Below are 27,144 nucleotides of genomic sequence, written 5' to 3' on the forward strand. Positions count from 1 at the left end.
TCAGAAATTTCTAGTGATCTATTTATCAATTTAATGACAGCGATGATGCTCTGTCATTTTTAATTCTCGGATATCCTCGCGTCACGCGAAGGATGCCGTTTCGCCTGCCTGTAAGATTTGGACACAGGTAGGCATGATTCTTTGTTTTGTATTTTTTATTAACATCAAAATGGAGAGGCTGGTGGAATCGGGGTGGGTAATAATAAATGTGAGGAATTCTCAGGAATATGCAGGTACATTCTCTACGTCTGAATAGCAGCGACTGTGCGAAATGTTTTGAAACGCCGGAAATATATTTTCTACGCAATGCACACGCACGACGACAAGATTGCAGAGGGAATAAACGTTGCTTAATGATTGCTTTTGTGATCACTCTACGTGAACGCTACGCAGTACGCACATTACCAAATACGTATCTTTAAGCATCGACCGATCGCTACGCATGAAATACTCAAGACTAAAGAATAGAAATTTTATATATCAAATTCCGTGACACTGAGACACACATTCTAGACAAATTTGTGAGAAAAAGAAAGGAAAAGGAAATATAGCAAATAAAAACTCGCTTCGATACGCTGTATCTTTCTTGTTTTTAGTTGTCAATCCTAGTAAAGCTATAAGATTCAACGAAAAGAATAATGTTACGAAAATGTAGATAACATTTTCCCTTTTATCGTGAGACTATTGCTAAAGTAACGCGGATAATTGTGAGAATTCAGCAATTTCGGCGGTAATTTATGCAAGTGGGATCGTGCGCTGTTACGGTTGGACGACAAAACATTGTGGATAACCGCCCACTTGTCAGATGGAACTAGATCTAGTTTGCCTTCCATGACAAGCCTCGGATGACGTAATTGCTGGACCTAACAATTCGCAGCGTTACCGCACAAAGTACACGGAACTGCGCCAGATAAAGTGACGTGGGCGCACGAATCCTTTATCGTAGTATACGAAGACGCCCGCATGTCCTCGTCACCGGACGTTCACCCGGGATCGTTGACCAGAGATGACAAAATCACAAGAAATTTATTAGAGTCGCGATACTTGAAGAATATTTTATCGATATCTTTGTTCTATCAACAATTTTCAATTGGCAATGAAAATTTTCGTTATTGCGCTTGAAACTCGGATTAATCAAAAGTAAATGTCAGACGCAGCAAATCATCAGATGCTCGAATATTCGCGATTTCTCTCAACAAATAATTACGTTATTCTGATGACTTTGATACTAAGGCTGATGATGTAGTTACTATTTTGGTACACGTGAGAATTTTTCACAATAATAATTATAATATTTGATTTAATATCTCTTATAGAGGCAATCCGTCTTTTTGGCACTCGGGTAAACTACTATTTATTTCTATTTATTTCCAACACTGGTTCACATACAGATACGGCAAGTACGAAAGCATAACGACAAAAGAAAACATTTTACTTGTATTACGTAAGCAATGAAAACAAGTTTGTACATTTCGAATAATTTTGTGAAAAGATCCATCGAAATATTTTGTTTACTGATTTAAAATGCAATCTTTCCTTCGTCAAAAGTATGGAAAAATCGTATGGATCGCATATGTTTAAGGCATTTATCATAACAGGCATTGATCATTGGAGCCATCGAGCATCACTTAGCCTTCGAGCACCACTTCGAGTTTAGAGTGTATCAATGATTATATCATCGTTATTCCACGTTCAATATAATCCAATATCAACTCCACGTCGGACTTTGCCTTCACTTTGGCCTTGCTCGCTTTTCGCGCTCACCTAGACCCGCTTGTCGTTGCAGGGAAAGAAGCAAGGGAACCTCGCAGTTACGGATATACGCGTTATTTTCAATTTTTTTCAATCAGACGCAAGTGTTCTTTCTTTCACGACTAATAGAATGCAGTAAGCTCTTAAACCGTATATAAAAATGCTATCGACATGTAACGTCGAAACATCGAAATTTAGCATAAGAGTTAATAAAATGCTTTCTTCTTTCTCGAGGCGATAGTAAAGTGTTGATATTCGTGATAAGATATTACACGCATATCTTTACCTACGCGATTAGTATGTTCTTAGGAATATAACCAAGGAGAATATTAATTAATTAATGTCAGTTAACGAGAATTACGCTGTCATTGTTGTTAGTTTATTCAAATTTCAAAATTGTTGCTTCTTATTCCAGAAATATCGGCAATCCTTTAACATGATACAATTACAATTAAATATATAAGCATTAACATTTTCAAAATGCAAATTTTTCCCTTTTAAAATAACAAATGGAGAAGACTGTATAGCGAAAATTTATATATATATATATATATATATACATATATATTATTACGCTCTTACGTGTAAGCAATTTCGAATGTTGAAATATCAGTGCACAAAGTATCAAAGTGTCTTTGTGATGCATTACAGTTATTACTTATTAGTTATTACACTGCCTGTACGCTGGTGATCTGCCTGCAGTCGGCAACTTACACATTGAGAGCGGATGTTCCTACCCGTCACCGACCTCTTTTAGGAGAAAGTACAAAATTCCAATAATGTTATGTATAATCTTGTGAGCAGTGAGCGAAATTATATTAAAATGTTATATTTAAGGATGATAGCATAGTTTTATTTATAGGTATACGCTTATCATATTCTAATTTACTAATTCTACTTTACTATAGAATACGATTGTTAAAAGATCGGATTGATATTTGCTTATAAAAAAGCGACACGAATCTTTTCAAGAAAAAGATCATCAATAATGATACAAAATGACACATGACTGAGCACGATTATAATCAGCGCGAAAATAATAAACACGCTATTCTTTAATATTTGAAGAGATATTTAAGAACAATCTCATTAATTCTGTAAAACAATTATGTTATAAAAACTTTTGCGTGCGCAAGTCTTACTTTTGATTCATAAATTTATTTTCTACAATAACGTACTATTTGGCGTACTAAGTTGACGCGAAACGTTTTCCAAAAACGCAACAAAATTTTCATCATGTTTCAAAGAGAGAAGTCGACAAGTGTGATCCCACAAATTTTCGGCCGCTTGATCGTCCTTTGCCTTCGACAATGGATTGCTAACACGGCATTCCCTGTTGAAAAGGTCATATATTGAGAACAGATAAATCATCGCGATCGCTAATTTGTAAAATAGATTTTATGTCTTTACATGTAATAGAGACCGGTCTCGTTAGCCGTTTTTTTATCTACAGCACAATGTATCGTCGTTTGTGCTCCTTGTCTTACATTCTTGATGAATGGACGCATAACATGCTGAAAGATGAACGATGCACCCGGAATTATCGTTCTACTGAAGTGTCGACCTAATTCACTACTTATGACACCGGGATGCAGAGAGTACACGTTTATTCCGCTAATTCCCGCCACTAAAAATTACATTATATTCCTATCAATCCTATATACATATATATATATATATATATATATATAGTATATATTTATTAGCGTGCAAAAGATAATCTTATCTATCCAAGAATTAATTGAAATAATTTTACGCGTTAAATGCAAGCAAATCTCTTGATTCTTCGGCAATATATTTCATTTCTTACATTTTAATCGGCGTGCGAGTTCTTTAGTGAACAATATATTTGCCAGTTTGCTTTGTGTGTATGCTTTAAATGGTGTTATCATTTTCCACGATCTTTCCAGATTCATGTCAGCAAAATGTATGTTACCAACTGCAACAATGGTACATGTATGCATAATTAATGATAGTTCTTTTCATCCATCTTTCAGATTTTATTTCTGTGTTTTATTTAGACTCACAGATATAACTAAGCGACGATACGTTAACTATTCTACAACCAGGAGCGGACGATTGCATTCGTGGTAGTAACAACAGAGTCAAAAGAAAGTGTCCAAGATAATTCGATTGTAGTTGCAACTCAAATCCATCTACGGTTTTCTCATACGGAGACATCATCACACCGGCATTATTTATTAGCAGATGAATGGCCGATTCTGTCGTTAACAAATGCATAGCGCATTCCCTTACGCTTTTTAAGTTACAGAGATCCAAATGGCAAAGTGCGAGCTCGCCTAGCTTGCCTGTGCAATCGTAACCTCTGAATATTAACATAAATGATTATTGTTATATAATATTATTATATTGTTATATAAATGATTATTGTTATGTTTTTTTCTCGCTCTTCAGGCACAATTAGGTACTACGTAATATAAAAGATGTGATTACAATGATTACAATGATGAATAATGATAAAGCAGCTATTGCTATGAGCAATAATGATGCATAAATTTCTATCGCGTAACAATGTATTTATAAAATCAATTATCAAATGGTCAAGATGAGATATTTGACAAAAATCTGTTATTAAAAATATTAAATATAATATTAAGCGTACAAAGAACTTCGGTGCCCTTTTTTAACGAGATTGAACATTTATTTACAGTGAAAGTGAAATATCTATTTAGTTATCACTATTTCATTATACAAAAAATCACTCTTCTCCATCTCTTACGGGCAACGACGACGAATTCTCTCGAAAATAAGATAACGGTTTTAAGTCGACAAAGTCGTCAATCCTTTTTCGGATTTCTTCCACTGCTTTAAAGCGTGTATATGAAGGTGATGTTAGAGCGACTGTGAAACAAGCGATAATTCAATGGAGCTATAAGCCCGTCGTGAATACGCCGGGCATTGAGGGAGAACTCTTCCCAGCCCGAGGAACAGATAAAATCCTTTGTCCCTTTCGCGACATGTGCCGAGTGTTGTCATACTGCGGGATGACTTGCCTAGTTCCGTGACCAGTAAATGGTCCTATCTGTTCGATTTCAACACTCAACGTATGAGTGTTGTTGTTGGTAATTGTTGGCTCTTGAAGTCAACAGTCTGATTAAATTGTAGCGATTCATAATATACTACATCCTTAATATACATCATTAAAAATACACAATAATACAACTTCTTTCGCATCGGAAAGATTGAAACCACCACTATGGGACCTCCAATATCGCTTTTTGCAAATTTTATGCATCACAGAACTTTCCCCCAAAGTTAAGCAAATCATATCCGCAGCTTCAGCAGTATTTTGCTCCAATCTAAATGCGAAAAGAATATATTGTTTAATATATTGCTCTTTGAACGCCATCGTATTCATTGATGTTTTGTGAAAGTATATCGTATGCTTTGTGTTTTAAATGTTAAGATTGGCACTTGAAAATCCCAAGACGGCAGAAAAATATTTCAGTAAAGCAGAATTATGATTGATTCAAAAGGCACCAAAGTAATTTATACACCTAATATCAAACAAACAATTATCAGTCCTATAACGATTGCGGTCACTTTTAAATTTACCTCGGAAATGGATTATCTTTTATATCTTCCACCGCAAGTCTTGCTTTTTCCATATTTCGACAAGCCAAAATCACTCTTGCGCCTTAAATCGATTAAACCGATTAAATCGATATTATTCGTACACGTCACGTCTTATATCTTCACGCACATTTACATCACTGTTGTTATCTTACACATCAAAATTTACGCTTAAATATTTACCTCTTCTGTAAAAATCTCTAGCGGTTTCCTTACCGATTCCGCTATTCGCACCAGTTATTACCGCAATTTTATTGTCGAGACGTGCATCACTGGTGCATGGCCTGTTGTACGTCCACATCTTGAATTTTTTTCTGCACAATTTTACAACCTTACATGTAACGCTCCGTCGTCCAACTGTACACTTGAGTGAAACTACTGTAGTAAACGCTGAAACTATACTATAGTAAAAATCACCGATATATCTCTAGACTCTCTACAGCTACAGACTCTCAGGAGTGGGGATCATTAAAAAGAAGAAGATAAGTTGATGTTGCTGTATGTTTTACAGTTACGTAAGGCTTACGTTGTAAGCTATAATATATAACTATGATGTAAACATCATCATAAATTTCTATTTTGCCCCTGCTGAATTATCTCATTGCATAATCACATTATGTTATACAATAAAATAACAGCAAGAATTCAAAAAGCATACGAATTATTCTTTATTTGCGATGTTGAATTATTTGAGTTTTTTCTTTAATACAATACAAAATATAATACTGTAAGATAGATTCGAATAGACGGTAGGTAAGTCTTGAAATTATTTACAGTTCAGTTATTTCGACCCGTTGCACAGTGTAACGCATACATAAGAAATTTATTCAAAAATCATAATTCCAAATTTAACGCAACTAAATTTTATTTTTCTTCGTTATGTTAGTATAAACATAATAATAACATAAAAATTAACATTATTTTAACATTATTTAAAATATATAAAACAAAACATGTAATCTATTTTATTTTGAAATAAATATTTAAAATATTGTTTATTAAATGTATGTAAAAATTAGGTACTTTAATCATTATCACTTTCTGATGATGATGCTGTTACATTTGTATGTACGAGTATATCTGTTGGTATATTAGATTCAACACAATTTCCGTAGTCACTATCATTAATAAAAAGGTTAATATTTTAAGAAAGAGCAACGAGAAGCAGCACAACTATATGTTAATGAAAGTGTAAAAAATACAATTTTTCATTGAAAAACAAGAAATCGATATTTATCGTTTTTTGTTTTAAATTCTTATTCAAAATTTTTAAAAAAGATGGAAAATGTGTTTAAAATAAAGGTTTAGTCGTTGAGTCAATGACCTCTAAGACCCAGTTCTTTCCAGTTCTTTCCAGTTTACCTACTTTAACCGGATGAGTTTAACTTGTTAATGGAGAATTCACACTGCGACACGTGTAAAATCTCTAGAACGTAAAACGAACTCTCCTGTTGGATTGAATGTCATACATCGGACATCAGACGTAGTATGAATTCTTCATTAACGAGTTTAATTCCGGTTGTGTAGTAATAATTTGTGAACCTTACCGTGAACACGGTATAACTATCAGTATGCAGAATGAGGTTACCGAATGAGGGCACCGTTCTTCAGTAACAGAACACTTTATTCCCGACAATACGTTCAATCTTAATTTATGAAACAAAGCGCATATAAGCCTACTTAATAGAGGAGAGGATTTCTCTATGTAACGATGGAATGAACTGTCCTCACCACGACGTCTATCGTCAATGAGCACTTGCAACCAACTGCAACGAGTTTCTGTAATCAACTGTCCTCTCACGTAAAAGTGTCCGTGGTCGTATCTACGCACACACATAGATAACTATGCACACTAGAGAACACGCAGGCTAGGAAATAATCTCAAATGCAGAGAGAATATTACGCGATATTAGGTTTGTTCGCGTCGCTTACTCCAACATGCTCCTATTCGCCCCAACGCGCTCCAATACATGTTATCCGTGACCCAAGTGCTCCCTGGTGTACACTGGAGCATGCGACGCGAACAAACCTATTGTCTTTATAATGTCGTAAAAATGTTGTACAATATACAGAATATTTTAATAAAACATTTTTTTCTTTCTTTGAATTGAAGTGACGTACGTATACATGTTCGTTCAAAACTTATCTTTTCAAAGAAAACAAAGATGCCAAGTATACACGCTGCTTGATTTTAAAACGGATAAGATAATATTGTTCCAACAATAAAAATAATGATATTAAAAGATCGTTTCGATAATGGATAAGATATGTAGCATATTTGAATTTTATTGGAATACTCGTGTTACAGTTTCTTTTAAAGTAATCACAAAGCGCCGCCAACTGAGAATACAAACCAGAATCAATCAATAAATTATATTATATTCGCTGCGAAAAATTTCACCCAGCCAGAGTGGGTGGGTAACATTTTTATAACTTATTCATTGATTTATATTTATTCTAATTTGAATAATAACTGTGTTTTAAAAAGTGTTCTAATAAATCCCGTTAGCGCACAGTTGCTTCGGTTAGAAAGTTTCATCTCTGAACATTGAGATGATTGCCAGATTTTATCCATAAAAATATGAACAATTTTAATGACTGACCGACGATTCAATAATTTCTCTAGTAAAAATCAAAATTGTGATATTAGGTTGTTGCATAATTTCTGTCGTATTTCTGGAACAAAATACTGCAACACCAAATTTTTAAATAGAAAAAACTTGGTGCTGCTCGATTAACGATTTATTTTTTGAAAACCAGCGAGCTTTTTTCTATTTAAAAATTTTGTACTGCAGTTTTTTTTCAGAAATACAATATAGAAACTCAGCACTGTCAATTATCTAAGTCGCCTATAATATCCACGATATATAATTTCTCTCTCTTGAGACCACAAAACGACTAATTTATAATAGTGATGTTAAGGTTCGGATAGAAATCGGTTTTCACAAAGGATTATGGTGGTTAATTGCGATATATTTTCTGAACAAAGACTTGTAAAATATACGTTTACACGTTCTTGAGCGCTAAAGAAAAGAGGAGAGGAGAAAACAAAAACGACAATAAAACGCTCTCAACCAAAAAATACAAATGAGGTGGTAACAATAAAACGCCCTCAACCAAAAAATACAAATGAGGTGGTAACTAAAATAATAACGCGGGCTTTTCAAAAGAGTTAATTGCCTCAACAAGTGAAATCAATATTTATTCAATAGTTATATTATTATAGTTATTCAGCGATCAGACGTGAAACGTCTTTTAAAAGCGTAGCAAGATCTTGATCAGGTTTGAGACCCAGAAGCAGGCAAGTTCGGTTCCATAAGTTTTTGGCCATTTGGTCGTCTTGCGCTTGTCTGGTTGGAGTCGCAACGCCACATTCTCTGGGAAGTTGAGAATAAAAAGTTAGACTAACATAAAAAATTATTGACAAAACATTATATTATAGATTATAGATAAGAGAGCTAGAGTTATTATCACACATTTATCACACGTAGGATATACATGCGCGCGATATTCTTACTTGTAGTAGAGGCCAGTTTCATAAGCTGCTGTTTCATCTATCGAACAATATATCGTCGTTTGTGCTCCCTGTTCAGGATTCTTTATGAAAGGTTGCTTCAAATATCCCGCGATAGCGTAAAGATAGCGTACAATAGAAAACGCATTTTCAAAATGTCGAGTTAATTCGGTCGTTATAACGCCAGGATGCAAAGAGTATACGTTTATTCCCTCAATATTTGTCTCTAAGAGAAAAACGTGTTGTTCGTGAATTTATGATTTACTTTGATCTTTGAAGCACAATCTCTTTTAGAATAAGTGTTATCTCTCATCGTTAAATAAATCGACATTACAATGGAGACACTTTGTATATTACATTGTGTATTAGACGATTTACCTTTTAACTGACGAACCAATTCCCTGGTGAACAATATGTTTGCCAGTTTACTTTGCATATAAGCTCTGATAGGATTGTATGAGTTCTCCAAATTTAAGTCATCGTGTATAGCGCCAACTGCAACACAACCGTATCAACCCGTTCTTTCTACTGTAGCATATCAGTTTATCTTAACGGATGTTACATGGATTTGCACGTACCCGTTAATAGAGTCGATATGCTCTTTCTTTTTTTTGTACAATAATGAATTTACTGTGTATAATACTTTGATGACTTGTGATGCAAATATATATAAATAAATATATTCTACAATACAATACGAAATTTCCGTACAAGTATGCATAATCGATGACACATTCACTATTCTACAACCAGGAGTAGAGGATTGAATTTTTGGCAGCAACAAGAGCGTTAAGAGAAAAGGACCGATGTAGTTTGTTTGTAATTGTAGTTCAAATCCATCCTCGGTTCTTTCTTGCTTTGTCGTCAATATGCCGGCGTTGTTTATTAGTAGATGAATGGCCGATTCCTTTGCCAACAAATTCTTGGCGCATTCTCGAATGCTTGTCAGACTCGAGAGATCCAACTGATAGATAGCGAGTTCGCCTGGATTACCTCGAAACTGTTCTCTGTCAGGCCTGGACGTTACAAAACCGATTTATTACAAGTAATGCTCATTGTTCTTTTTCAAAAGACTGCTGCACAAGTTTCGGTCTCTGTATAAATAAACTTTCTACATATGGAATCCTGTGTCGTAAGTATCGTCACACTAATTTTCTCGGAATTTTTAGTCTCGAAAATGGAAAATGATCACAGATCTCTATTTTCTGTTGTGATGCCAAATGAGCACATTATGGATAAAATAAATTTACACGCACGAGCCTTTCAATGGATGTGTCAATTCCGTTGTTTCGGACGTACCATACGTACGCATTGATAGACTATTTGCTGGTAACGTATTATTCTCTGTGGTTTATTACAAATACTAATAATATAATTAATCTAATCTCTCAACTATTCGGTGAAATTGTTAATTATCAATAATGTACCTCATTGATTTACATTATGATTAATTTATAAATAATTGCAGATGATTTGAATGTCGTGAATTTGTTTTAATCAATAATGTGAGTCGCATAATTAAAAGTACCTCGAGGGCGGATTGTTTTTTATATCCTCAAGTGCGTCGTATGCTTTTTCTATATTTCGGCATGCCAAAATTACTTTTGCACCTAAATAAGATAAAACATGTCTTACATATAAATTTGATATTATCAGTAAATAAATCAGAAATTTAAGAAATACATAGTGTATGTACACGTACACGTACACATACATGTACGTACACGTATGTATACATAAAGAATACAGATTTGTCACAAAAGTTAACATACACGCGTATGTAAAACGTACACACGTATAAAAGATCCCTAAAAAAACCTTTAAAAAAAAGAAAAAATATATACGCCAAGTACATAAAAACTTAAAACTAAATATGAAATTCGCGACGCTACCGCGTCACTTGATTAAAATCTTTTGACGAAATACAATTGGAGAACATGAAAATAACACAATTGATTTAGTCTTGGAATTATATAAATAGTTAAAGATTCTGTAAAGTTACCTCTTCTATAAAGATCTCTGGCGGTCTCTTTGCCGATTCCGGTATTTGCTCCCGTTATAACCACGGTTTTGCCTACGAGACGCGTTTTACTGGTGCACTGACTATGAAACAGCCACATTTTCACAATATTGTCGTTGTACAATTTCACTCAAGCTATGGCTTTCCTCAGTCTCCCTGAAAGGTTCACGTCGGTAATCCTCTATAACTATGACTGCAGACTCGAGCAACAACGCAATAAATATCAAGAGACCTGGTAATATGATCTCGCGACATTAATAGTGCATAGTTTTTTCTTGAATAGATAAGTAGTTTTTCTAGTTTCTATAATTAATGTTTTCACAATGTTGAACGAGACCTTTCGCGAGCACATAACTAAAGCAAGAATAGAGATCCACGATCAAACGATGCGAATGCAGGGTTGTATTTGTAATCGTAATATGCAAGAAAAATCGTAATTCTTATCAAAATAGTGACCCGTGACACATTAATAAAACATTAATTACATGTGTTGTAATGTGTCTGTCTATACACAATACAATTTGTGAATGTCTATACATCTCAAAGGTTTTTCACAAAGATCATCTTCAAATCATGTTTTATTGCAATTTTTTCTATTCGTTGCGCAGTTAAATAAGAATTATTATTATAATGTGTTTGTTAATTTTTATATGATGAAAAGCAAATTCCAAAGCAAATTGTAGCTAATATTACGTCATTTTGTTGACTTCATTTCTGATAGTTGGCTATTTATGGAATCATACCTTTTCTCGAGCAGAAGCAAATTTTGATCTCAAGTTTTGCACGTGAACGTTTAGTCCGCTTCATCAAAGAAAGAGAGAAGCAACTCGATATTTATTATTATAACTCGAGTTGCTTCTTGTAAAGAGAAAATATAGATGTGGCAGCGCATATACCGCTGTACTAGTCGGTGGTAATCGCTCCATTTATGGCGATATTATTCAAAGATATTCGTTCCGTTTCGAGTGTGCCTTCGGACCTGTCTTTTATTTATCTTGCCATATTTTTGCAACATTCAACAACGTTCGAGAATTCTCGCTATTCCTGTTCGTTTACATGCATATGTTGTGCATCATAGTTGAAAAAGTTGCAATAGTTAGAAGTAGATTACAATCTGTGTATGTGCATTTTGTAACAGATTTAATCACTTTTATAACTTTTATAAAAACTTGTCTCTGTTTCTTGCATTACATGCGTGCAGTCTTGACAAGTTGCGTCTTACACTTTTTTATTATTTTTATTGCGCTCATGTTGTTTCATAATCAATGTGACTCTTATACCTCCATAATGTTACAACTACAATAGATATATGTCTGTGGAAGCAGCTGACATCTTGCTGTGACGTCAGCTTACGCATACGCGCGGAAGCTCTCGCGTGAGAAAAAATCCTACGGTAGCGCATCATTTCAGTACAATCAATTACTGTGTAAATCTAGGTCAATTACAATTAATCAAAGTTTATTCAATCTGTCCGTCTTTCTCTAGCTCATGGAGGTTCACGGAGACTCAACGCGTATGATACATACACATACATACATATCAATTTCCATATTCCTAATATAAGAAACCAGACTGTTTTGTTTTCAACAAAATATAACATATTCAAACAAAACTCTTCTATGCGCCAGTGTATAAATAGAACTAATTAGAAATGAAGCGACCAAACTGGCAAGAAACTTCTTTATTCACAAATTACGTTTGAACCATGCGGGTTGTGGTCCTTATCAAGTGATGATGTTACAAACTAAAAATAATAGTAGATGTTAAACAATACAAAAATTCACACAAATTTACTCACAATAACATAAGAACTGGACTTTACAATATGAACATCCTAGGAGAGAGGACGTGTTACAAAGCACGTCTAGATCAAACAACCAGAAATGTCACACTAGCAAGTCCGCAAACACGAAACAAACGTCAATAAATACAAGTCAAGGGTGAAAAACATTGTCAATGTCAGATAAGACTGTCATACACGGAGTTCAAATTTTTAGTATCATTCTGTATAAATTAATTGTGTTGTCAAACATTTTTATAAAAATCATTTCCGCAATTTGTCTCTTATGCCAGTGCTTTTTTTTGTGCAACACGATCGGATTTGACCAATCAAAATCATGATTGCCAGAAAGACGATGTTCACTACGGAATAGTTATTCAAACTTCCATTAATGTTGCGTCTATGCTCACCAGTTCTAGTTTCAAGCTGTCTTTTAGTTTGTCCCAGTGGCAGACTGAAAGAGTAGGCGCTGTAGACGCCGCATACTCTTAAGAAATTTTTGAAAAATACAGAGTATGCGCCGCATACTCTCATGAAAGCAAAGTGAAAAAATCAAATCATGCAAGAAAAAACCATCGAAATGCTAGTGATGAGCAACGAGGAGGTATTAATAAATCGGAGCCAGAAAAAGATAACTGAGCTTTATTTTTTCAAAAATTGTTTAACTGATTTATTTTTATTTTCAAAGACTTTTTTCAAAGATATGTTTTTTGTAAAATGGATTAATATTAAAATACTTTTTCTTTTAATTAATAATAGTAATAGTAATAATAGTAAAATAATTTTCTTAATTAATAATCTTTCTCCTTAATTGATAATCCTTTTTAAATAAAACAAATGTCACTTTTGCATGGTAGATAACTTATGTGATGTATATGCTCTCTCCCCTTCCCCATAAATAGAACATTAGTATACTATACGTATATTGTAAAATATTTTCCTCTTCACTTATAGTAGCCAAAACTAAAAAAAATAGCGCCTACTCTCAAGAATTCCCTTCAGACTGTCACTGGTTTGTCCTATATACATTGCGTTACAATCATTACAGTTAATACGATACACTAAGTTGGTCTGCTAAAATATAACACACACACACACACACACACACACACACACACACACACATATATATACATAAAGTAACGCGGCGACAAAGAATTGTCACGCAGCGAGCAGCGAGCGACGAGCGACGCGTGACAATTCTTTGTCGCTGCGTTACTCCGCCTATCGCTTCTCGCGTTTCTTATGTTAAGATTAATCGGTTAATAACTCGGTTATTATTGCGAATTTTGGAAAATGATACATGACTTTTCTTTTCAGTTGGACGCAATCTACCTCCACCTTTCAGGATAGAAGTTACTTGTCGGACACCCTGTATATGTGTGTGTGTGTGTGTGTGTGTGTGTGTGTGTATGTATGTATATACATATATATTTTAACAAAGTTAGTTCTCCGCATGCCAATTATATTTGAAATGGTCTCACCGATGCTACTTTATCGATAATCTCCTTGTCTAATCAGCCTGATTCCTCGGTCCCTCTTTCTCCGAGCCTCAATCTCTCCTTCAGAATTATCAGCGGTCTCTTGCTTCTGTATTAACTGAGAGCTTGATACCAAGTGAATCACTACTTTGGACTCCACGTAACTTTAACTTGCCCTACCATCGCTCTGCTAACTTGTTTTCTCTATACCGATTAGTGCTGATGATTTCCCTCGAAGACTTCGACATTCGAATATTTGAAGCTTCGAAGTTAACTTCGAACTTTCGAATTCTTCGAAGCTTCGAATATTCGAAACTTCGAAGTTCGAAGTTAATTTCGAAGATTCGAATTTTCGAAACCTCGAAAAATATATTCATGCGAAGAGGGGAATTCATTCAAGGAATACTAAAAATAAAGACTAATTAATAAAAACTAATTAATATGTGTTTAAAAAATATCTAATTATTCTGTTTCATTGCTGAAGTTATGTACAATGCCGGCTATAAATTATCTCCTGATTGCATATTTCATATATAATATAGAATATAGAAGAATTTTAAATAAAAATTCAAGCTGTTGTTATTAAATAGATATTAAATAAATTAAATGAGTTTATTGTTGCAATAAAAACTTATTTTGAAAAATAAAAACATTTGTTGATACATTCTCAGAGGCAAGACAACTCCGTTGTGGCGAAACGATATTGCCCGCAGTTGAGAAAGTTCTTTCTGATGCAACGGATGTCGCGGGAATACATAAGTATTTTTTCGCTAATCGAGTCAGTTGTGGAAATTTTTTTTCATGCGATTTCCACCATTGAAATGGATCCATATTTATATCAATTTGTGGCTCACAAAGATACAGTTGAACCTGCTGAGCTGCCGAAGAGAGATGCGCGTGTTCAGGCTTCTTAAAAAGAAAATCTAGTACGCTATTTGAAGAGGTTTGCGCATTCGATTCGGATTCTGTTGGAGCAAGAGATGTTGCTTCCAATTCAATTAGCTTTCTAATTGCGGCCTGTTGCAAAATTGGTTCAGCTTCGAGATCTTTATGACGAGGATCTAAAAATGATGCTTTTTGATATATTGATATATCTCCTTGTGACTTCATTTGAAAACGAGTAGATGATGCCTCTGCTAATGTTTTTGATACGCCTTCAGTTTTAGAAGAAAGATGATTGACAATCACAGTCCGAATTATCGGACGCACCATTGATGCTGGAGCTCCTGATAATACCGCAGTTGAAAATTCAAGTGGTTTGAGAACTGGTATTAAATTTTCGAGAATTCTCCATTCATGTTCAGTAACTTCTAAATTTTTAACTTGCAAGTGAGTTGTAACAGTTCGATCTGCAAGAACAGCCATGATAGCGCCACGATTCTCAACAAGTCTTTCGATCATATGCAAATCTGAATTCCATCGTGTACGAACACTTTGGATCAACTTTAGTTGAGGCAAACCTAATTGTTCTTGTTTTTTTGCAAGAGCTTGTGAAGCAATGACGTAATGATGAAAATGGGAAACAATTTTACTTCCTTTAGTAAGCACGGTAAAAATATCATCTTGTTTCAGTGCATCTCTCACGGCTAAATTTATCGTGTGTGCTGCACAACTAGAATTGGATTCGACGTTCATCATATTATCCACTGCAACAACAATATTGCTTGCGTTATCATGAACAATTGATACAATTTTGGTGTTAATTTGCCATTCAGCAGCAACAATTTGTAAGCTGTCAGATAAATTTTCCGCTGTATGCCTTTCGCTAAGTTCTTGTATACTTAGCGTGAAGATTTGTGGCTCCCATACGTTATTTACAATGTGAGCATTCACGTTCATATAGCCTTCTTGAGATCGAGAAGTCCAACAATCCGTGTCCAGAGCAATAAATTCGCACAAATCTAACGTACGTTGGATCTTTGACTTTAGTTCGTCTTCAATAACACGTAAATGGCGAAGAATCGTTTGACTGCACGGACACTTATATCTAGGCTCAATTTCTTTCATAAATGTTTTGAAAGCAGGACTAGAAGAAAAACTGAAGGGCAGTCGATTAAATGCGATTAACTTAACTAGTGCCTGTGTGATCTTCTCACTGCGTTCCTTGCTAATAGATGTATCAGTGTAATGTCTAATATACATATACATATACACATATGTATATATTACTCCATTTCGCTTCTACTCTCGATCTTCTTACACTAAAGAGACACCGTTGCGTTGGCCGAGTCGTCGTGCAATTTCGTACGAGGTCATTCAAGTTGCGCGATTAACCCGCTAAATTATCATTGTACCGTCCATTGTCCGTCGGTCACGGTAGAGAGCCTCTAGGAGCCTACTAGAGGCTCTCTAGGTCACGGTGATTTCACATTCGCTTGCTTCCGCCGTTCCTCTCTCGCGCGCGCGCTATCTCTTCTCTCATTAGAAACATCCATGCTTCTTCGTACAAGAAGAAGAGGATTTGATTGGTCACAATCTTCTTTGTAAAGAACAAAATGGCAGAACCAAATTGAAAAACACGGCTGCGATCCGTAAGCCAGACTCAATCGTAATAATCAACAGCGCGACAACTCGTGACTTTTCAACTCGCAACTGAGTTTCGCACAGCTGACAGTAAATACTCATCGTCAACTGTTGTACTAATAGAATGCACAATGCTTCAGAATGGCAAGACGGTGTATTTTACCGTAACAAAATGATACCTCTCGCAAATAAATATTTTCATTAAAATTGATATCTATAAGCGTTCCAATTGTTTCCAGAAGAGTTTGAAACGCTTGCTTTTGAACGTTGATAATGTACATATGTTCGAGGTTGAATGTAGACAGATATAATATGTCATGCCATCAGATAGTCGTTTCGAAACGCAGTGGCGCAGTCAGCAGCATACGTCAGTCCGTGCTCATGTTCCTTGAACAACGGTATGCTTAAAACGGACAGTATGCAGCTTTTATCTTTCTAGAATCAAATTTATGCCAATGATTTCAAGCGAAAGATCGAGAGACTAGTCAAAGGAAGGCCGGGGAGAAGAAGAGACCGAGACGACGCGACGGATAGCCGGTATCGCTGCTAAAACCTGTTTCTCCGGTGTATACGTTGTTGTTACCGGCTTTACCATAAATCGTAATTCGATGATAATAAAGCCATATTTGTGCATATATTCATAATATTCGTTCGGTAAACGGATAGTAATGTACGCACTCGTGAATCAATATGCAGGACGTGGAACGATCAAGAAATTATACGCTCGTCGATCGTGCTCGACGAATGTCAGACACGTTGAGACGAGCAGACCCAAGCCATTCGAGGACATACCGGGACCGAGATCGTTACCTATTATCGGCACGTTGTACAAATATCTACCTCTCATCGGTAAGTAGCAGGTGAATAATTTGCAGTAGAGATTCGTTACAAAAACATAATATTCCTCCTCTTTGTTTCAATATATCTGGAATTTAAGAACTTTCCGCTTATCATAATTTTTGATCGAGTTGATTTTACGTCGAGCGTGTCAATGACGCAGGTGAATACAGCTTCACCAAGTTGCACATCAACGGTTTGTTGAAACTGAAACGTTACGGGCCTCTAGTGCGGGAGGAGATAGTTCCTGGTGAATCTATAATATGGGTCTTTCGACCGGAAGATATAGCAGAAATTTTCAAAGCCGAAGCAGGTCTACATCCCGAGAGAAAATCGCACTTGGCTCTTCTCAAGTATCGAAAGGACAGAAGTAACGTCTACAACACCGGAGGGCTTTTACCGACGTAAGAATTTTCTCTGATTGTGAGAAAACTCGACACGTACACGTAGCTGTACATTTCGTCGCGATAAATTCTCGGATTCGATAGAATTGCAATCGTATAACGTTTCCGTTTGCTCGTTTCTTCGAATTCCGTTGTTACGGCATGATAGATCGCAGAAACGCCTTTATACCTTTACCTATGTAATTCAATACTTTCAGAAATGGCATCGAATGGTGGAAATTGCGCCGGGAATTTCAGAAAGTCCTGAGCAAACCTCAGAACATCATTGACTACTTGGAAGATACCGATCTCGTTGTTCAGGAATTCGTACAGCTCTGCTCCCGCGAAAAGCCCAATGCCGATCTCCTGCCATTACTTTCGCGTCTGTTTCTTGAACGTAAAATCTCACCGTACATCACCGTTGCGCAAATCGTATACAAGTTTCAACAAGAAAGTGTACGTTGCTATTTTCAGTGACGTGTCTCGTTGCCTTCGACGTAAGAATGCAGAGTCTGTCGAAGGAGGAACAACGTCCCAATTCCGAAACTTCGAGACTCATCGAGGCAGCATACGTGACAAATGACGTGATACTACGATTGGATAATGGCCCGCGACTTTGGCGCTTTTTCGAGACACCGTTGTACAAAAAGCTGCGGAAAGCACAGGATTATATGGAAGAGTGAGTGCACAAAATAAATATATATAAGAGTGTACGTTACATTCTCTCCCCATAGATACATTCTTTCCACACGAGACACGACTAATCCTTGAAAGGGTGCACGCAGGGTAGCATCGCGAATGGTCACTCGGAGGAACGAGGATGTGGCTATACGTCGAAAACGATCTCTTCTCGAGGAATATCTGAGAAACGAAGCTTTAGATGCCAAAGACATCGTGGGCATGGCGTGTGACATGTTGCTCGCCGGGATGGATACCGTAAGTTTCAGGAACACCAACTTGATTGCTGGAAAAAGAAACATCGTGCAGTTCTATCGTTTTACATTTTAGACGACGTACAGCACGGCGTTCGCTTTGTATCATCTCGCGAGAGATACGAGAGTTCAAGAGAAGCTAAGATCGGAAGCTGCGTCTCTGTTAGTCGATCGTACCTCTCCGGTAACGGCACAAGTCTTGAGGAACGCCACGTATACCAAGGCCGTGATAAAAGAAGCGCTTCGCATGAATCCCATCTCCGTAGGAACAGGACGCGTCTTGCAAACAGACGTCATTCTCAACGGATATCACGTTCCTCAAGGAGTAATATTCTCGTTGAATTGCATAACTTCTTCACTGCATAACGGTGAGCGCGTGAGAGTATCTCTATCCGACATGTTTCAGACTCTGGTTGTCACCCAAAATCAAGTGATTTCTCGACTGCCCGAGTATTTCGATGAACCAAACTCGTTCGTACCAGAGCGGTGGCTACGTGACAATACCTACGAGAAATGCGTAGGCAAAACGACGAGAGAGAGGTCCGTGCATCCGTACTTGGTACTGCCGTTTGGTCATGGGCCACGATCGTGCATCGCGAGACGATTCGCGGAACAAAACATGCAAGTCGTCTTACTTCGCGTACGTACTCGCTGAAACTTTCATCTCTATCTCGTGTATCGTAATATCGTCTGCTGATGATAATACATATAATATACGCGTAATCGTAAAGCTGGAGACACAATGCGAGGCGATAGCGATAGGAACAGGGAATAACCAATCGCGTTGCTCGATTTGGTCATCCGTACTCAAATCGTGTAACGCGATTGGTTATTCCCTGTTCCTATCGCTATCGCCTCGCATTGTCTCCAGCTTTACGCTTTCTTTCCAGCTGTGTCGAGAGCTGCAATTTACCTGGTGCGGAAAAAATGAAACGCTCGGCTTGGCTTCGTCGTTGATCAATAAACCCGACGCGGCTGTTCAACTTAATTTCAAACACCTACATACGTAAGGCTTCGGCTCGAGGAAACGCGGAATTATGCAATGGAATTGCAATAACACTGTCCACTTGTGTGAATTTTCTATCGGAAAACAATGTTTATTACTTTGTTTGTAAGAACGAGATCGTTCTCTCATTAATACGAGTACAGATAATAGAAAGAATGATAATCAAGACTAGCGCTAATAATTTGTCGCTCGCGGATACGGATCTAATTATAGGTCATGTATTTGGGCGTTGCGGAGAACTTGGCGTACGATTTGATGACTTTGTTGACCGCCTCGAGGAAGTCTTTCTCCGTGGCTACCTTGCGTCGCGCGCGGATCGCAAACATGCCGGCTTCGGTACAGACGGATCGGATCTCGGCGCCGGTACTGTTCGGACAGAGACGAGCGAGCAACTCGAACCTGATGTCCCTCTCGACGCTCATCGAGCGCGCATGAATCTTGAATATGTGCGTGCGCCCTTCAAGATCCGGTAGGCCGAATTCTATCTTTCTATCCAAACGGCCTGGTCGCATCAACGCGGGGTCCAACGTGTCTGGTCTATTCGTCGCCATTAAAACCTTTATATTGCCTCTTGGATCGAATCTGAAACGGCGAAAAATGGCGTTTCAATTATACCCATGATAGATAGATACCTGTACAGATAGATACACTTACCCGTCTAACTGATTAATCAACTCCAACATGGTACGTTGTACCTCGTTGTCACCGCCGGCACCATCGTCGAAGCGAGCACCGCCGATGGCGTCGATCTCGTCGAAGAAGATCAAGCAGGCCTTCTTGCTTCTCGCCATCTCGAATAACTCTCTTACCATTCTGGCACCCTGCAAAAACGATCGAGCTGTTACTTCAGCTTCAGGTTACTTTAGCTTAGCAGGTTTAACGAGAGAGTCTACGGATCTACCTCGCCAACGTATTTTTGAACCAATTCCGAACCAATAACACGTATGAAACAGGCGTCTGTCCTGTTGGCTACCGCTCGGGCGCATAAAGTCTTGCCTGTGCCCGGTGGGCCAAACAGCAAAACACCTTTCGGTGGCTCGATACCCAGGTTGACAAACTTTTCTGGCTGCAATTAATCCTCGTTACGTTAGTATCTTGCACTTTAATATTACTAACTAGCGTAACGACAAATCAAAACGAAAGAGAATTCGATATCGCTGCGCGATACTAACGTGTAACAGTGGCGTTTCAACGACTTCTCGCAGTTTCTCAATTTGCTCCTTGCAGCCACCAACGTCGCTGTAAGTAACATCAGGTTTCTCTTCCACTTGCATCATTGTTACAGTAGGATCGATCTTGGACGGCAGGGGAATATGAATTTGATACTTGTTACGATCCACTCCTACTCTCATGCCTTCCTCTATGTCAGTCGGTGCAACAGAATCCGCCAAGTCGACTACAAACTTGGCAAACTGCTTCACATTTATTATGTACTTTGGATCATCCGAATCGGCATTTATGATTTTGGTACAGCGTGCCACTTGTAGCGGTTGCTCGTTCTGCAGAGTCTGTTTGTCAGCCGCTAAATCCCAAAGTGCCGGTGGTGCCAGACCAGTGTCCGATTCTTTGATGCCGGTTAACTCGTTCACGCGCTTGATAATCGTTTGAATATCCTCCTCGACAACTTTGATGCTCTTTGTGTATTGTCCTTGACCCTGATCAACATAAAGACGACACTCTTAAACGATCGATCCATCATCGCACGTCCACCCACAATCACATCACGTTTAACTCACGTAAGTTTTCAACAAAGCGATGTCGCCCTCATCCAGTGCTGGAAAAACACAAGAGATACCTTTTAGGAGAGACGAGATACGAGAAAGAGAGAGAGGATGGATGAATGAGATGACGAAAATGAACGACGAGCGAAAAGATGCAAAAGGCGAAACTTACATTTGATCTCCTTCTCTTCCTTTTCCTCCTCATTTTTCACTTTCCGCATATCTTCTCCCAAGTGATCCGGCATTGTTTTATAGCGTTCAGACTCGCTTAATATTTTAAATCTCGCTGTCTCCGTCGGTGCAATCCGCCCAAATCCGTAGAAAACACCGTAGAAACTGACACTGACTGGTCTTGACGGAAAGAGAGAGGTTAGGTTACACGTCCTCGCGTGATTACCAGCGAAATTGATTTGCTGAAGGCGACGACGCGACCTCCGTCTGGAGTTTCGTCCTCTCTCACGATCGACGGATGGTAAACGGATGGCAAACGAAGAAAATTCCAACGACCCGGCCGATGATCCAACCAGATAGTGCTGATCACAGACTTCAAGCTACCTCCTCAAGATGGTGGTAAACACGCATCTCTATGGAAAAACGAGCGGCATTTTCGTCCGTCGACTGAAATTATTTAAACGCGTGCACATTACATAATATTACGTAAGACACGCGCGAGATGCGTATATGTGAGTGATACATCGTTACATAAGGAAACGTTAAACTTTTCGAAAGGTGTTGCGACTACGGGATACATCTTGTTTCTACGAATATCTCAATGCACGGTATGTTGCACAACTTTTCTACGTTTTCTACATTTACGCGCAAGTTTCATTCACATCATATGAAATTGGAAAATGAGTAAAAAATTGAAGAAATCGTGATCCGAGATTGCCATTATAACGGATTTCTTCATCTCTCTCTCCTCCTCTCTCTCTTTGTTTCTCTTTGTCGCGTCCTCGACACGCGCGACGACGCGACCATCAGTTTGATTCGACTATCGGACTTTTCGAGGAAAGTGCACCACCCAAGTCCATGAGATAGTCCTTGGGTCCTTGACCGGAATCACGCGTGGAAGAATGTTAAGTAACGAAAGAGAGGACGAGCTGTGCATGCAACACTTTCACCTGCACTCGAAGCACCCTGTCTGTTCGCTATGATTCATTTAAGATGAATGCACACACTTGCGCGCAACGCTTTGTTACACACCATTGATCAGTACTCAAAAATCAGTACTCAGAAACAAAGATAACGATCAAAAGTGCAGGTTTAACATTGAGATTGGGATAACATCACGATACAACGTATTATACGTATTATATACGTGTATGAATAAATAGAAATCTCTGTACGATATATATCTACCACGGTAACATGGTAATTTTTGATCATTACGATTTGTGCATTTCTGCAGTGCATTGTGTGCGTTTGCATGTAGTGTAAATGCACCTTCAAAGTTGCAGGTGTGGTGCACGCGAACTTCAGCCGACGCGCTCTCTCATCCTCTCGCATATTAGAGAGGTCAGGGTGCCCGTAGCCTCGTTGTTGCGAGCCTCTTGCACCGCAAATGATTTTTCGATCCTTATTCGACTTCCTGCAAGATTTCTCTCTCTCTCTCTCTCTGCGAAATATGATTTTTTCTTTTAAAATCTAGAAACTAATCTCCACGTTTAAAAAAGAAGAAAGAAAGATTTTCATGGAAAATCAATAAGAGCAAAGTTTCAAAGTTGAACCCTACACGCCACATTCATCCTCTTACGTAGATCGTAAAAGTAATTATACACTCCTAAAGTAAATGAGTCATCGTAAGTTTTATGAGTCCCATCTTTTACTTGTCCCATTGTCAGAACTAATTACGACAGGTGTCACGAATTTGCAAAGGAACAAGCGGGACGCTGTAACCTTTATTGATAAAATACGTTGTTTCCCTTTTTAAGACATTAAACTACGATCAATGATTTGATTCATACTTCTATACGGACTTCTATACGGTAAATTATAGGACAAGCGATGGCATAGAAACGAATAATTTGCTTACGTAAGACGATACAACGCGATGTTACGTGCAAAATTGGCATTTTCTCATCAGCAACGTATGTTATCACGTCAGGCAAAACAAACGGCGTTGAAAAGTTAAACTCTTTAATACCGAAATCATCGGTATAAATTGGATCACGTGTTTCTTAAGAAATGAGAAAATACCGAAGAAACCGTTACTCCGAATGAAAATTTACGCAATATGCCACGACGTGGGTGGAGATTAATATTGAGCATTCTCTCTGTTTTGCTAGAATCATAGTCTCATCGTTATTCTATGCCATTTGGCATTTTTGGCGTGGGAACGCGCGATACGATCGAACGAAGCACGCAACACTTGTTAAAAACGCTCTCTAAAATGCGAACCATTCGTGGCAGGTGGCACATCACTCGCTTCCCACGAAACATCTCCGAATAACATCTCCGATGAGATGTGCATATCTCTACCCAAGTACAGTGTCTCACGTTCAAAGATTCCCAGATAACACAAAAGTTCCAGAGACAATCTAAGAACGTTCAAAGAATGTTCAAACGTTCGTAGGACGTTCTTAGAACATTTCTGGTACTTTTGTGCTATCTGGGTTATGACGTTTGACGTGTGGTAAAACGTGTTACGTTTCACCACACAGATGGGAAAGGCAAAATGAGAGAAGAAGAAAAGTTACGAGAACAAATAGAAACAATATATTTATATTGATTTATTGCATAACGACAGTTATATTGCTGTAGAGGGTCGATACTGTTGTTGTACATCATACTATGTCTTATGTACACGTAATCACTTATTGGATTCGGGTTAGAGGCTGAGCAGAAAGCTGGAAGCCTAGCCTAGTCGATACCTAGCCGAACCTCCCTCTAATAGATTCGCTTGGCTGTGCTGATCGGGGATGCATCGTAGAGAGGATTTTGCAGATCGAACAGTGCGCAGTGAAATTAGAATCTCCGGAATGGGTTCGCATTGTATGTCGGTCTGTCAAATCTTTGTTGGAAGGGTTGTCGATCGTACTTTTCGTCGTCCGGTCCGGGCGGGTTTGCCGCGAGCGCTCTTTGGATGGCTTCCGGAATGGGGGGCGGCGTGGGGATATGAGCACCTTGAGCGTGGAAACCATTTTCATCGGCTGTATATTCGATCGTAATGGGGGTACCATCAGGCGCGGGATACGAAAATCTACCTTGAACTACCTGTGATCAATGAAATAATTACAACATTATATATAATTATATTTAAATATTTTAAGTCACATTGCCGTCATATTGAGCCGCTGCTTTCTATACACAGCGATTCGACTTGATGCGTAAAATGTTGTTAGCTATGTTATTATATTAGGAATTAGGAATACGAATAAAACGACTTTTTCAACTTTATAAATTAGATACACATGTCGAATATTAAGCACAAATATATAAGACCGTTACCTCTGTTTGACCCTGAGGTCCGGCTTGAGGATATCCGCTTTCGGACACTGAGATTCCGTTTTCCGTTTCATAACTAAAAGTGTAAGATCCATCCGGCGATGTGTCTTTCTGCTGACTTCGAATGGCTATAAATGGCCTTACCGGAGATCTGTCAAAAAGTCAAAATCGTATTATTCCGTATAGAATCTTCAATTCAAGATACACTTTGTAATAAATTTTCGATCTCTGTTTTATAACGCACAAACACTTTTTCGTGACTTTATACATATGCTTATACATATTTATCTGACGTTATCGAAACGTCTGATTAGCTTTAGCTTACATTGAAGATAGCTACATCAAGTTACAGTTTTATGCATTTCTTTAACAAACTTGTGTCCCTCTCACTTTCTCTAAAAAATTTACGTTATATTAGTTTCGAATCAATTCTTGACTTGACTGTTTTGGAATGCAGCACTCGTCTTTTATCAAGATCTGATTTGAAAATTATACTTCTATTAATTTCATACGTGTATTGCGGCTGCGGTTGCGGTTGGTACGGCCTCGGTGTCGGTGTCGGTCTATACGCATTTTGGCTGGGAAAGCCACGAAATGATCCAAATTGTCCGAGCGCAGAGCCAAAGATTGCAAGGATCAAGATCTGTAATTGTAAATTGATAATGTCACTTTTATTCGCGCGATAAATTAACATTTAATCCAAAACATATTCGTGGAAACATTACATGTTAGACACTTATTTGATTGAAGAACTTAAAATAATAGGGTATTTACATTGGCCTTTAATTCTAATCTGCACAACTATGAGATATCAATGTTTATAATATATTATTTACGTTGGTGTCGAAAATTTCGAACGAATATGGAATGAAAACTATTACGCGATTTATTCGCGGTCTATTCGCCTTATTTTATGCGAAACCTATCGATTGCAAAACACTGTGTCAAATAAATTACAAATCTTGTGAGAATGGAAAAATCACATGACATCCCGAGATAGCGATTTAACGACAGAGTAAGGAGAAGATGCGTTTCAATCCATCGATGTAACCGTCGATTATCACGCACCCACCAACGGATTTATCCGGCGAGTTTAAAGAAAAAAATAGAAAAAAAGAGAATGAAGAGGCGAGCATCCAAAGAATCGGTAGCAGTCTTGATGAGATGAATCACTCACTAGATACTGCATGATGACGACGATTGTCGGTGATTTGCGTACGGCTATCGATTTGAGCAAGATCGAATCTATGGTTCCGTGCTGGTAGTACCACCGGCATTTATATGAAGACGCCCAAGAGAATCTTCCCTTCCCATTCTCCCGGTTTCTACGTAGAATCGCTCGCTCGCTCGCTCGCTCATGTCGGGAGAAGAGCATTCTCCTCTATCGGGGATCCCTGGTCGCGCCTTCGCATCATCGCCCCACCCCAACCCTAACGTTATATGCACGGTGTCATCTCCGCGTATCTCGCAACTAAGGATTGTTCCTTACGAATGATCGAACGGATCACCGACATATTGCCACCGATCGCGAAAAAACCACTGGCACAAATTCAATTTGCCAGTGAGTCAATTAGCGTTGGCACATACACACATACGCGTGTACGCGTATAAATGCCCACGTCGGCTTCTGTTTCAATCTAATAGAGTCGTACGCGTTTGTAGCGTATATCGTATATCTCGTCGTCGTTACGAGAGACAACGATGTGGGTGTCATTGTACGTACATGATGATATCTGATAAATATGTAGTTTTGCACTTGACTTGCTAACGATCCCCATGAGACCCCATTCCTCCATATAGCTGAAGATTACCTTCGACAGCTGGTTAAAAAATCGATGATTAAACACAAGCATAGTCAAGTCAGCATCACGTAGCGAATCTTTAGCGGCGTAACGGCATGGTTACGCACATTATAGTACACATTTGAGCTTCGTGTGCCAATTATCGGACAATCTTTAAACATTATGCCAAATGCATTATGTGAATTCGCATTTATATAAATGTACCAAGAGAAACGTAGTACAAACGTTTGCAGTGTTTTCGCTCAGTTATGCCGTTTGTGACAATTGGCTACGAATAGTATGCGCATTTGCATAAAAGAAATGCGCGATACGGGTAATTTGCGTTTATAAATCCTACGCGGTCGCGATCGTTGGC

General features: G+C 38.0%; 6 protein-coding genes across 11 annotated transcripts; 1 reads left to right on the plus strand and 5 right to left on the minus strand.

The window, feature by feature from the left end:
• Positions 1–2,109: 2,109 nt before the first annotated feature.
• LOC105276258 (retinol dehydrogenase 11-like) lies at positions 2,110–7,517 on the minus strand. Of its 5 annotated transcripts, none has more exons than XM_026972543.1 (7): positions 6,894–7,517; positions 5,530–5,660; positions 5,329–5,410; positions 3,780–4,078; positions 3,563–3,691; positions 3,163–3,379; positions 2,110–3,085 (listed from the first exon to the last, which is right to left on the minus strand). In XM_026972543.1, exons 1-7 carry the CDS (start codon positions 7,181–7,183, stop codon positions 2,917–2,919), a joined length of 1,317 nt encoding a protein of 438 aa, XP_026828344.1. In that variant the 5' UTR covers positions 7,184–7,517; the 3' UTR covers positions 2,110–2,916. The 5 variants fall into 5 exon arrangements, with proteins under 5 accessions (XP_026828344.1, XP_026828347.1, XP_026828348.1 ...); XM_026972546.1 differs by having other exon boundaries at positions 5,530–5,736; XM_026972547.1 differs by having other exon boundaries at positions 5,530–5,742.
• A 781-nt stretch (positions 7,518–8,298) lies between these two features.
• Positions 8,299–14,420, minus strand: LOC105276257 (retinol dehydrogenase 11). 2 transcript variants are annotated; one of them, XM_026972548.1, is made up of 7 exons: positions 14,145–14,420; positions 10,863–11,036; positions 10,389–10,470; positions 9,572–9,876; positions 9,239–9,355; positions 8,864–9,086; positions 8,299–8,723 (listed from the first exon to the last, which is right to left on the minus strand). In XM_026972548.1, the coding sequence occupies exons 2-7, from the start codon at positions 10,978–10,980 to the stop codon at positions 8,573–8,575; spliced, it is 996 nt and encodes a 331-aa protein (XP_026828349.1). In that variant the 5' UTR covers positions 10,981–11,036; positions 14,145–14,420; the 3' UTR covers positions 8,299–8,572. The 2 variants fall into 2 exon arrangements, with proteins under 2 accessions (XP_026828349.1, XP_019886240.2); XM_020030681.2 differs by lacking the exon at positions 14,145–14,420 and having other exon boundaries at positions 10,863–11,146.
• A 163-nt stretch (positions 14,421–14,583) lies between these two features.
• On the minus strand, positions 14,584–16,312 carry LOC105276256 (zinc finger BED domain-containing protein 1). Its single transcript, XM_026972542.1, has one exon. The coding sequence runs from the start codon at positions 16,287–16,289 to the stop codon at positions 14,754–14,756; it is 1,536 nt and encodes a 511-aa protein (XP_026828343.1). The 5' UTR covers positions 16,290–16,312; the 3' UTR covers positions 14,584–14,753.
• A 1,000-nt stretch (positions 16,313–17,312) lies between these two features.
• Positions 17,313–19,984, plus strand: LOC105276254 (cytochrome P450 302a1, mitochondrial). The gene is made up of 8 exons (XM_011333750.3): positions 17,313–17,513; positions 17,665–17,905; positions 18,103–18,281; positions 18,359–18,563; positions 18,670–18,820; positions 18,893–19,141; positions 19,223–19,456; positions 19,707–19,984. Exons 1-8 carry the CDS (start codon positions 17,333–17,335, stop codon positions 19,824–19,826), a joined length of 1,560 nt encoding a protein of 519 aa, XP_011332052.1. The 5' UTR covers positions 17,313–17,332; the 3' UTR covers positions 19,827–19,984.
• On the minus strand, positions 19,898–21,960 carry LOC105276253 (26S proteasome regulatory subunit 7). Its single transcript, XM_011333748.3, has 6 exons — positions 21,716–21,960; positions 21,559–21,596; positions 20,995–21,477; positions 20,724–20,888; positions 20,477–20,643; positions 19,898–20,404 (listed from the first exon to the last, which is right to left on the minus strand). The coding sequence occupies exons 1-6, from the start codon at positions 21,786–21,788 to the stop codon at positions 20,026–20,028; spliced, it is 1,305 nt and encodes a 434-aa protein (XP_011332050.1). The 5' UTR covers positions 21,789–21,960; the 3' UTR covers positions 19,898–20,025.
• Positions 21,961–24,235: 2,275 nt separating this feature from the next.
• Positions 24,236–26,335, minus strand: LOC105276259 (endocuticle structural glycoprotein SgAbd-2). Its single transcript, XM_011333754.3, is given in 5 exon segments — positions 24,236–24,756; positions 24,991–25,138; positions 25,500–25,630; positions 26,165–26,210; positions 26,212–26,335. Coding segments are annotated over 5 exon segments (627 nt in total). The 5' UTR covers positions 26,265–26,335; the 3' UTR covers positions 24,236–24,507.
• Positions 26,336–27,144: the final 809 nt, after the last annotated feature.

Source organism: Ooceraea biroi, chromosome 9 (assembly GCF_003672135.1).
Source record: "Ooceraea biroi isolate clonal line C1 chromosome 9, Obir_v5.4, whole genome shotgun sequence".
In the NCBI taxonomy this organism is placed as follows: Eukaryota; Metazoa; Arthropoda; class Insecta; order Hymenoptera; family Formicidae; genus Ooceraea; species Ooceraea biroi.

Bases quoted from the DNA above. Each gene is read 5' to 3' on its own strand.
- LOC105276258 (XM_026972543.1), bottom strand. From the start codon at position 7,183: ATGTGTGTGCGTAGATACGACCACGGACACTTTTACGTGAGAGGACAG. The intron at 3,692-3,779 runs GTGAGTCTAAAT...CCATTGTTGCAG, and splicing joins ATCGTCGCTTAGTTATATCT to TTGGTAACATACATTTTGCT. The intron at 3,380-3,562 runs GTAAGAAATGAA...TGTAATTTTTAG, and splicing joins ACTCGCACGCCGATTAAAAT to TGGCGGGAATTAGCGGAATA.
- LOC105276256 (XM_026972542.1), bottom strand. From the start codon at position 16,289: ATGTATATGTATATTAGACATTACACTGATACATCTATTAGCAAGGAA.
- LOC105276254 (XM_011333750.3), top strand. From the start codon at position 17,333: ATGTACGCACTCGTGAATCAATATGCAGGACGTGGAACGATCAAGAAA. The intron at 19,142-19,222 runs GTAATATTCTCG...GACATGTTTCAG, and splicing joins GATATCACGTTCCTCAAGGA to ACTCTGGTTGTCACCCAAAA. The intron at 19,457-19,706 runs GTACGTACTCGC...CTTTCTTTCCAG, and splicing joins TGCAAGTCGTCTTACTTCGC to CTGTGTCGAGAGCTGCAATT.
- LOC105276253 (XM_011333748.3), bottom strand. From the start codon at position 21,788: ATGCCGGATCACTTGGGAGAAGATATGCGGAAAGTGAAAAATGAGGAG. The intron at 20,889-20,994 runs GTTAGTATCGCG...GATTAATTGCAG, and splicing joins TTGAAACGCCACTGTTACAC to CCAGAAAAGTTTGTCAACCT. The intron at 20,405-20,476 runs GTAAGTGTATCT...TCGCCGTTTCAG, and splicing joins TTGATTAATCAGTTAGACGG to ATTCGATCCAAGAGGCAATA.
- LOC105276257 (XM_026972548.1), bottom strand. From the start codon at position 10,980: ATGTGGCTGTTTCATAGTCAGTGCACCAGTAAAACGCGTCTCGTAGGC. The intron at 9,356-9,571 runs GTACGGAAATTT...GTTGTGTTGCAG, and splicing joins GTCATCGATTATGCATACTT to TTGGCGCTATACACGATGAC. The intron at 9,087-9,238 runs GTAAATCGTCTA...TTTTTCTCTTAG, and splicing joins ATTGGTTCGTCAGTTAAAAG to AGACAAATATTGAGGGAATA.